At 45.0% G+C, this 11,489-nt stretch overlaps 1 protein-coding gene across 6 annotated transcripts in view; it reads left to right on the forward strand.

Moving 5' to 3' along the window:
- Window positions 1–11,489, forward strand: part of PALS2 (protein associated with LIN7 2, MAGUK p55 family member) — a 315,351-nt gene that overhangs the window by 262,314 nt on the left and 41,548 nt on the right. For all 6 annotated transcript variants that reach the window (XM_063921695.1, XM_063921694.1, XM_063921698.1 and 3 more), the window contains one exon: window positions 7,473–7,634. In XM_063921695.1, coding sequence (XP_063777765.1) covers window positions 7,473–7,634 — 162 coding nt within the window. The remainder of the gene's footprint in view (window positions 1–7,472; window positions 7,635–11,489) is intronic.

Raw genomic sequence — 11,489 nt, forward strand, 5'->3', positions numbered from 1 at the left:
TCTTTATCGCGATCCGGCGCGGTCAGTGGGAGGCGGGCCGCGCGCGATGGCAGTGGACACTGTGGCAGTACAGGCGATCCCACTAGATCACCAGTGCATGGGCGCAGGTCAGGTTTTCTCTCTAAACCAATTCTTATATCGCCCACAGTACCCGGTGGTTTTGCCAGCAGAGGGGATAAGGCTTAGACCTGAAGCCCCTCCCCCAGCCCCAGGGCGCCATTTCTAGCAAGTGTTCCCACCCTGGAGCTGCATATCTGTCTTTTCCTCACTCCCTGTCAGTGTCTGCGGCGCCATTATCCCTCAGCTCACTGTTCCTTGGACTGCTTGGCCAAATCCTCCTATGTAAAGCCGCCTGGTTGTCAGCGCTGTGCCTTTACATGACACTTAAGTATTCTACCTACCTTTTTAGACAGTGATAGTTAAGAAAGAGTGCACTTAGTCAGGGTATTATAGTACAATTACCCTGTGATATACATCCAGTTCTTACTGTGTACAGTTATATCTATTGTTATATAGCTGTGTAAGCTAGTCCAGTGCAGTATTATTGTCAGTAATAACCTCTGCATTGTACAAACCTGAGGGGGCTTGGTGCATCTGGTGTTATCTAATATAGGATTTTCACAAAGATATACTGTATTACGTATTTTTCTCTGTGATTTAGTCATCATATCTCTTCTTTATCTCTGCTAGTGCTGACTACACTGCGCAGGGGTTTGGGTTTAGAGGTATAGTGCTGCTGATAATTGTACTGCGTTAACCTCATACTGCAAGTTATATCATGTCTGCTTCTGAGGGTAACGGTTCTGGGGCTGAACACACTGCCAGTGTTGCTGACGCCACGGGGCCATATCAGGAGAATATAGCAGCTGTGGGCTCTGGTTCTGGGGGCTCCTTGCCCCCCAGTGGGACTGTGGCAACGGAGGCACATACTGACCCACCGTGGGCCGCTTTTTCCACGCTTCTGCATACGCTAGTTCATAAACTAACTCCCCCTATGGGACCCCCAATGCCGGTACAACCGTATGTGGTCCCTGCAGCTAACCCGCCGTGGGCGGACGATTTATCTGCTCAATTAAAGAAGTTGAACCAGTCCTTGACTACTAAAAAGTCTGACCAACGCTCGCCTAAGTCCAAGAGGTCCTCTAAGCGAGCGCTTATCTCCTCACAATCCACTGCTGTCACTGACACCTCGTCTGATGAAGACGGCACATATACTGACCCCTCAGGTTCTGACTCCGATACGGCTGATGGGGAGGGTAGTTCACATGTGGATGTTCCTGATCTTTTGGAGGCTGTTAAGTTAATTCTGCAGATTACGGATGATCCCGAGCCATCTGTCCCTCCTAAGAAACCAGATAGGTTCAAGCGTCAGAAGGTGGTTAAGCAAGTTTTACCTCACTCTGACCACCTAGTGGATATACGTCAGGAACCCTGGGAAAACCTGGGTACGAAGTTTGTGCCTCAAAAGAAGATGCTGGCTCGCTATCCCCTCGCGCCGAAGGTGTCTAAAAATTGGGAAACGCCTCCTCCAGTGGACTCACATGTGGCTAGGATGGTGGTTTCCTCAGCTCTACCTGTCACTACTGTCACGTCTCTAAAAGAGCCTACGGATAAACGTGTGGAGGGTTGTCTGAAAGCGATTTACACCCTCACGGGTGCTGCACAAAGGCCCACTATTGCAGCTACATGGGCTGCAGAGGCTATTGAAGCATGGGCCTTGGAGTTAGAAGCTGAAATCTCTTCTGACCATGCTAGACAATGCTTGTCATATAATGTCACAGCTTCTCGATATATTAAAGAGGCGGCTTCTGATGCCGGTATCCTAGCAGCCAAGGCCTCTACTACGTCAGTCCTGACTCGCCGGATATTGTGGCTGAGATCCTGGTCTGTGGATCTGGACTCTAGAAAAACCCTGGAGGTACTCCCTTCCAAGGGAGATATTCTGTTTGGGGAGGACTTAAATAAGATTGTGGCTGACTTGGCTACTGCCAAAACTGCCTGTCTGCCTAATACCGCTCCTTCTGTGTCGAAGGCTAAAGGTACGTCCTTTCGCCCCTTTCGTCCTTCAGGTAAAGCAAAAGGTCAGGCGTACCATAAGCAGGCCCGCACTTCCAAACCTGGTAAGCCGAAGCCCAAAAGAGCCTTGCCTGCCCGTCAGCCAGCTGCCAAGACCGATAAGCCTGCCGCATGACGGGGCGGGCCTCCCCCTGGGGGATCCCAGGGTGGGGGGCCGGCTTCTAGGGTATACCCAGGAATGGTTGAAGACCACTTCAGATGCCTGGGTACGGGAAGTCGTCACTCGAGGTTACGCCATAGCCTTCAAATACCGACCCCTCATCGATTTTGCCAGACAGACGTCCCTTTGGACCAGACAAAGGCAAAAACTCTACACTCTGTTGTACAGTCCCTCCTGGATACAGGAGTCGTCGTACAGGTGCCTCTTGCTCAGAGGGGCCGGGGGTACTATTCTCCGCTGTTTCTAGTCCCGAAACCGAATGGGTCCTCCCGGCCCATTCTCAACCTCAAGGCATTGAACAGGTTTGTGAAGGTGTCCAAGTTCCGTATGGAAACCCTTCGCTCCATAGTTCTGGCCTTGGAACCTGGGGACTACATGGTCTCCCTGGACATACAGGATGCTTACCTGCATATTCCTATAGCAGTGTCACATCAACAATACCTGAGGTTCGCTATTGGCAACCTACATTACCAGTTTCGGGCGTTACCTTTTGGTTTAACAACGGCTCCGCGAGTCTTCACCAAAGTTATGGTGGTGATGACGGTGATACTCCACCGTCAAGGGGTCAGGATACTGCCGTTTCTGGACGACTTGTTAATCCTGGCAAATTTCCCAGATCTTCTCCTGCGTCATCTGGATATGACGGTCCGATTTCTACAAGCCCACGGGTGGCTCATCAACTGGAAGAAATCCTCCCTGGTCCCTGCTCAGAGCATGTTGCACCTGGGAGCGTTGTTGGACCAGAGGTTGTTCTTGTCTCGGGAGAAAGTCCTGAAGATTCAGGACAGGATTCGTTGCTTCCTTTCTCGTCCGCAAGTGTCGATACATTCGGCAGTGCAGGTGCTGGGCCTAATGGTATCAGCATTCGACATGGTGGAGTATGCTCAATTCCATTCTCGCCCCCTCCAGAGGCTTGTTCTAGCCAAGTGAGACGGCCTGCCTCACCGAATCAGATCTCACATGATCTCCTTGACTCCGGAGGTCCGTCTGTTGCTACACTGGTGGCTCAGGGACCAACAATTGTGTCGGGGTCGTCCCTTCTGGATATCCAACTGGGTCCTGTTGACGACGGATGCCAGTCTGAGGTTGGGGCGCGGTGCTGGAGCAACACTCCCTTCAGGGTCGGTGGATCAAGGAGGAATCTCTCCTCTCGGATCAACATTCTGGAATTGCGGGCGGTCTTCAATGCATTGAACCTGGCCCAGCATTTAATTCAGAACCGTCCTGTTCAAGTACAGTCGGACAATGCCACCACAGTGGCTTACATAAATCATCAAGGCGGCACTCGAAGCCGTTTGGCAATGAAGGAAGTCTCACGGATTCTACATTGGGCGGAACGCATCTACCGGCCATATCGGCAATATTCATTCCGGGAATCCTGAATTGGGAAGCGGACTTTCTCAGTCGTCAGGACGTGCATGCCGGCGAGTGGGGCCTCCATCCAGAAGTGTTTCAACTCCTCGTGGAAAAGTGGGGTCTTCCAGACGTGGATCTGGTGGCGTCTCGACACAAGAACAAGGTTCCGGTCTTCGGAGCAAGGACAAGGGATCCTCAAGCAGCATTCGTGGATGCGCTGGCGGTGCCGTGGAGGTTTCGGCTGCCGTACGTGTTCCCTCCGGTGTCACTCCTGCCCAGGGTAATTTGGAAGTTCAAGCAAGAAAAAGGAAATCTGCTTCTCATAGCTCCAGCGTGGCCCAGACGGCACTGGTTCTCAGACCTGCAGGGCCTATCATCAGAGCGTCCAATTCTACTTCCACAACGCCCAGACCGCCTCGTTCAGGGCCCCTGTGTCTACCGGGACCTAGCTCGGCTGTCTTTGACGGCGTGGCTCTTGAAGCTTCCGTCTTGAGGGCTAAGGGTTTTTCTGAAGAGGTCATTAAAACTATGTTGCGGGCCCAGAAACCGGCTTCTGTTCGGATTTACCATAGGGTCTGGCATTCCTACTTTGTTTGGTGCGCATCTAACAATTATGACGCTTCCAAGTTTAGTACAGCCAAGCTTTTGGCTTTTCTGCAGCAAGGCCTAGAGTTGGGCCTGCGTCTGGCCTCCCTAAAGGTTCATATTTCTGCCTTGTTGGTGTGGTTTCAGAGAAAAATTGCGACTTTGCCTGATGATCATACTTTCACTCAGGGTGTGTTGCGTATCCAACCTCCCTATGTCCCGCCTGTGGCTCCTTGGGACTTGTCGGTGGTTTTGGAGGCGTTGCAGGAACCTCCGTTTGAACCCCTTGGTTCAGCTGACCTTAAGTGGCTTTCCCTTAAGGTGGTGTTCTTGCTGGCTATTGCCTCTGCTAGAAGAGTGTCGGATCTGGATGCCTTGTCTTGTAGTTCCCCATATCTGATTTTTCACCGTGATCGGGCGGTTCTTAGGACTCGTCCCGGATATTTACCTAAGGTGGTTTCTTCGTTTCACCTTAATCAGGAGATTGTGGTTCCGGCCTTTGTCTCTCCTGATTTGTCTCCCAAAGAGCGGTCTTTTGATGGGGTACGGGCTCTCCGTATCTATGTGAAGAGAATTGCTTCTATCCGAAAATCTGATTCTCTCTTTGGTTTGTTTGGATTTCACAAACGTGGCTAGCCTGCTCACAAGCAGACCCTGGCCAGATGGATTAGAATGGTGATTGCACATGCTTATGTGAAGGCTGGTCTCTTTGCTCCTGTTCACATTAAGGCCCATTCCACTCGGTCTGTTGGACCTTCTTGGGCGGCCCAACGTGGTGCGAACCTTGAACAATTGTGCAAGGCAGCTACGTGGTCTTCCGGGAACACGTTCATAAGGTTCTATGCCTTCGATACTGCCGCTTCTCAGATACTTCCTTTGGACGCCGGGTTCTTGTGCCCGCTACAGTGCGTCCCCTCCCATAAGGAACTGCTTTAGGACATCCCCATTGTCCAATCCTTGTGGAGCCCAGTGTACCCCGCAGCAGAAAACGAGTTTTATGGTAAGAACTTACCTTTGTTAAAACTGTTTCTGCGAGGTACACTGGGCTTTACAAGGCGCCCACCCTGACGCACTTAGCTTCTTTGGGTTGGTATAGCATTAGCCGCTGACACTTCTCTTGTCGTGAGAGTGTGGTGTATGTGGCTACTAACTGTTGTCGTCTCTTTTCCTGCTACTGCATTGGGCTGGTTAACTAAAAACTGAGCTCCTGTGCTGGGAGGCGGGTGATATAGGAGTGCATTCTGGGAACAGTCAAAGCTTTGAGCCTGTTGGTGCCTCGGATCAAGATCCTACTCTACACCCCATTGTCCAATCCTTGTGGAGCCCAGTGTACCTCGCAGAAAGAGTTTTAACAAAGGTAAGTTCTTACCATAAAACTCGTTTTCATGGCAACGGTATAAGCTGATAGCAGTGGCCTCTTTCAGCAGGATAACAAGGAGTATAAATGCAATACTAAACAGGTGGATTTAATGTATATAAAGGTGTGTTTTTCTGTACTGTAGAAGTCAAATAAAAATTGAAGTACACACATCACGTACAAACTACACACAGATCGCCGCCGTGCGTGCGCATATTCGCAATTTGTGTATGGTAGCTTCCGCGGTCCTGCGCATTAGCGCGTGGTATGAGTATTTACGGTAGAGTTTGTGAACGCATGGAAAAGCCATCAAAACACAATACATATTTAATTCAAATAGTGCACAATGTACATATAGTCTCCCTGTACCACACCAGCAAGTTACAACAGTTTAAATGGTATCAGAACAAAGGGATTCATCTTTACAGGATAGGAGGGGACAGAACAAGGTTATAAGGTGGTGTTTGGTATCCAGCTGTAGGGTATTTTAAGGGCAATATTCCGGTGTAGGTTTGCAGAATTTCGCACGTTCCTGCGAATAGTTATGTTCAGGAGCAGAATATAAATATAAACTGTATTTACTGTACATTTGGTATGCCGCGGGAACCCAGCGGAGACCACCCACAAGTGCATCTTGAACAGACATCGCCCACCTATTCAAACCAACCTATGACCTCTCCTGTACTGTAAATGACCATCCCTGTGTCCAATGGACAAAGAGATTACAGTATCCATTGTGTTAAGTTTTGGAAGATTGTATAAAGCTGCATGCCTGGTCAGAGACAGACTCTAAAGGATATCTACCCAGATTACTGAGGATCAGAGTGGGAAGCGCAGGCGACAAAACCAAACACGTATGTACCATTGACTGTAGCCATTAATCTATTGTATTGCTTTGTTATTGTAACCCCCTTTCAGTAATAATATATTGTGGTGTCGGAACCCCGCATTTTAAATACAAACTGGTGTCGTGTTTTCCTTTCCCTGCTAAGGTTATAAGTGTATTACTATCACGTGTAGCTGTTAAGGGCTCACGGAGTATCTTTGGGTGTGTACGCACTAAGTGTACTTTGTACAGCCAGCGTGGCGTTTGTACGCAAAATACATACACGGTACAGGGCTCTGTACGCTAATGGTGTAATAAGTACGTAGGTTGAGGATTAAGTATAGCGGCCGCAGTGGCTCCATTTAAAGTGTATGAAATGTCTTTTTTAAAATGTTGCTTTTAGTCCTGTACGTAAACCGACGTTTACAGTATATAGCACCAACTTAACAATCTGTTTATGTACTGGAGGACATTCATGACATTTGGTTGCTATGAGCAACTCTACTTTGCATATTTAATGATGCAGCAATTGCACATTGATTTTTCACTTCTTGCTATGAGTTACAGCACAATGGGCCTGATTCAGGTTGGATTGCAAATTTTGGTAAGTAGCAGAATTTGCAATCCATGTGGTCGCCCCCCCCCCCCCCTTCCCCCCTCGATCAAGCAGAAATTGCAATTGCATCACAATTACTGCTTGATCGTAGAAATTAGGGTTGCCTCCTGCCGGTGCATCTTTCTGATTGCGGCGGCTGCGTGGCGTGATGTCACACAGCTGCCTCGTTCATGTCCCCAATTGTGATCCCACGCCTCTGCAATGCTCCGTCTCTGCGATTAGCGATCCAACCTGAATCAGCCCAATGTCTTCAGTATATGCTCAGTATTCCTAAATGTCCCTTCATTGTACCTGAAAATGATTAGACTATTGGTAAGACAGTATAATTTGTGAATTGATTAGTATCCCATATGTTTATGTTTATAATCCTTTTGTGCTTTGTTTTATTCACTTGCGGCATATATGTTAGGTTTACATTATGTTAATACTTGTGGATTGATTTGGTGCTTTTCATACCTGTGATTAATATTGTTAAAACTTTTGTGTCTTTCCACAGAGTTTGATCGCCATGAGATTCAGATATATGAAGAGGTAGCTCGTATGCCTCCATTTCAAAGGAAGACGCTTGTTTTAATAGGAGCCCAAGGAGTCGGACGTAGAAGTTTGAAAAACAGACTTATTGTCATCAATCCAACCCAGTTTGGAACAACTGTTCCATGTAAGTTCTAGATGTTTATTATAACTTAGACATGATGGATGGATTGGGGACTCAAATCAGCTTTTACATTATAAGCTTATAGGTCATATTTAAGTCCGTTTTACCATGTGACATTACCTTATATCACACGTTAAAGGACATTTTGTTAGTTCTGTTTTTTTTTTAATCAAAAGTAAGTTTTAGTAATTTAACACAACATAGTATTTCTTTGGAGTCACTCCATAATATTTAGTTGTTTAATATCGACCTATAGTATATGGTTTCAGTGATAGAAAAGAGATTACTTACAAGCTGTTAGTGCATAGCGGGAGGATTGCTGCCTCACCTCACACATGGAATACACAAAAAAACACTGTTCTGGATAGCGGTAAAATCAATACAGAATAAATATTGGACCATAACAGAGTCACAAGAGACCATCAGTGGTAGCATAAAAAATATATACAGGTTGAGTATCCCATATCCAAATATTCCGAAATACGGAATATTCCGAAATACAGACTTTTTTGAGTGAGAGCGAGATAGTGAAACCTTTGTTTTTTGATGGCTCAATGTACACAAACTTTGTTTAATACACAAAGTTATTAAAAATATTGTATTAAATGTCCTTCAGGCTGTGTGTATAAGATGTATATGAAACATAAATGAATTGTGTGAATGTACACACACTTTGTTTAATGCACAAAGTTATAAAAAATATTGGCTAAAATTACCTTCAGGCTGTGTATATGGTGTATATGAAACATAAATGCATTCTGTGCTTAGATTTAGGTCCCATCACCATGATATCTCATTATGGTATGCAATTATTCCAAAATACGGAAAAATTTCATATCCAAAATACCTCTGGTCCCAAGCATTTTGGATAAGGGAGACTCAACCTGTACAAGATTTATTGAAGTAAAACAATATATTCTATCAACAATAGCATTCAGATAAAAAATAAATGCACACAAATTAGTGTAGAGTCTGTACCAATGTAACACTTGGGCATGTACTGTATATCTTCTGTGGTAATTAAATACATTTTTGTAATTGTCCCACACAGGGGAAAAATCTAATTTCTTGGGATATTTGTTCTACTTGCACTCCTTCACTCCTGATCCTATAATATAAATATCAGTGGTACATCTCAGAATGTACTTATTTCGGTCACAGGGGTGCTGCCAGTCTCCTAAATACAACTATATAATATGTCACCAACTCTTTTTGAAGAAAAAAAAATGTAGGAGTCTTCCTGGCACACTACAGAAGGGAATTGGAAGAAAAACTACTTTTCTGGGTTTTTTTTTTTTTTAGATATTTTAGAAATTGTGATTAAGTTATTCCCCAGACATCCTTCCAAAATGTTAAAATATAGGGCCAGTGAAATATTTAGTATGCGCTTTAATAAAGATCTGAAAAGAAAGTGATTAAAATCTGTTCACTGTATAAAATAATAAATGCACAGAAATGGGTTTTTCTAACCAATCCTTAGCAACATATTACTACCAAATGATAAATTAACAGTCACTATACAGTATGTCTGTATCTTCTGCTGCAACTAAAGAAATGTAAAGAAGGCAGTTTCATGCAAATGTACATATACTGCAAATCCCATATTCCTGCAATAGGCTGGAAATCCGTTTAGGTTGTAGTCCACTATTTGATAGAATCCGAGGTAATAGGAATATTTTTCTATTGATATTAGCGTTCTCCAAACCTTTGGGGGGTTTTTGAGGGGGGGGGGCGGTTTGGGCTGGGGTTGGGAGTTTTTTATGTAACTTGACTTAGAAAAAAAAACAGATAAGCAACTTATGGCTGAAATACATTTATAATCGAGAAAGTGTCATGTAGACGTCATAAATACGTGTTATTAATATTCACTGTGATCATATTAATGCTGGGCATACACATTACAATTAGCTGGCTAATACGCTCAATATCATGTAGCCGACCGACCCGAAAATATCGATTGGTCAGTCATGCCGGTTTGTCCAGCATGTCCTTCAGATTCAATATTTTCAAAGTGGCATGTCGATCGCATCGGGCAGTGTGTGTGCCCTATCGCGGCGACTGACAGACCTTCCTATGTTCCTTCACATGGGAGGTACCGGGAAATGTCTCCTCCCCGGGGGCCGAGAACTGATATGACATGCATTGTGAGAGATCTCACCGTGTGTGTCCCGGATTTCGGCATGATCAGGTAGAGTGCCTGTCAGTCTGATAGGTATTTCATCTGACAATGTATGCCCAGCATAACACGCACAGCTCACATCAGATGGTTGCATCAAAGTACTTATTGGAAATAAGAGTTTTCTATTTGAGTTTTGTTTTTAGTCACATTTGTGTAATGTAGTGATTCCCAAATGCGGTCCTCAAGGCATCCCAAAAGTCCATGTTTTAAGGATATCTATGCTTAGGCACAGGTGACATAATTAGTATCTAAGTCAGTTTCATTATACCACCTGTGCACAAGCAGGGATATACCGAAAACCTGGATTGTTGGGGTGCCTTGGGAACCACTGGCTTAATTATTTCCTTAGAAATTACAAATTAAGTATTTCTGATTTTCCTTCTGTGTTGTGTTTAAGGTTTAATTATGTATTTTAAGAGATGTAAAATGTGGCACATTAGCCTATATGCATGTGTACAGTATATACCAAGACTGCAAATTAAGTAGTACAAATGGAATATTAATCAATCTAAAAGTCGAGCCTATGCAACATTGAGGACCGTTCCTTGCTTCTCATTAGTATGCGATTTAAATTACTGGCTGCCAGGATACAGACGCCGGTATCACAACAGCCGAGGAAATGCCGATGGTCGGAATCCTGACCCAAGCCCGGTATTCCCACTCGGGTGGTGGTCCACGCCACCGCCAGAGGAGGAATATAATAATGTCTCTTCCGGGCCCGAAGCGTGGCAAGCGCAGACGCTGCTCTCACTGCCAGGATACAGCCTGTTGGGTTCCCGGCGTCGGTTTCCTCACCTACGGGATCCCATACCAGTTCCATCTCATGATCTGTAGATTCGTCTCAATGGCTAACTGGGATTCCATGCTCCCAAAAGTCTTACATTGTAACTGCCCTTTTATTGTTTGTGGGTATTAAATGAGTGCGAGGCAAAGAATAACCCGAAACCTATTTGACAATGTGGTTGGCAGATGAGTACTGTTGTAAGTGTGTATGGAACGTGTTCCTAGTGGTTACCTGGTTTGGTCAACCGAGTCTTGTATTACCAGCGTTAGTAGGAACTTCACTTGAAGCCTATATGATGTCTAGCATCAATACACATAAGTTGTTTTAAGTGGAACGTTTCTAGCAAAAACCTTTAACCTATACTCCAAGCTTACAGCGTATTGGAATTCAAACTATCTCATGTGACAGGAGAATATACAGTCTTCCAACTTTGACCCTTACCACCACTGGTGTGACTGCTGGGTTATGTAGCACTTAGCTAACAGTACAGTCTCAGACATAAATAGATTTAATATGGTGCACTCTTCAAAGAGAGTTTTAAGAAAAGACTGTTCTCATATATACAGTACATTTAGGTGTAATTCAGTATTTTTTTATTTTCAATTTATAGTTAAATAAGGTGAATACAAAGGGATTTAGTATGAAATACCTACGATAAAAATCCAGACGGTCAAAATACAGACAATTATTGACCGACGGTCAAAATACCGACATTTAAAATGACGACGGGTCAAAAAGTCGACACATGTTTTTCATATTTTGTTGTGTATCTCGACATAGATCCACATGGACACCGTGTAAGTGTACCGTGTCCCCTTGCATGGCAAGCGCACACTATTATATTCCCCCTCCAGGTCCACTGGGATGGTAAAGTATGAACAAGTCTGTTTCAATT

The sequence above is a fragment of the Pseudophryne corroboree genome, chromosome 5 (genome assembly GCF_028390025.1).
Source record: "Pseudophryne corroboree isolate aPseCor3 chromosome 5, aPseCor3.hap2, whole genome shotgun sequence".
Lineage (NCBI taxonomy): Eukaryota > Metazoa > Chordata > Amphibia > Anura > Myobatrachidae > Pseudophryne > Pseudophryne corroboree.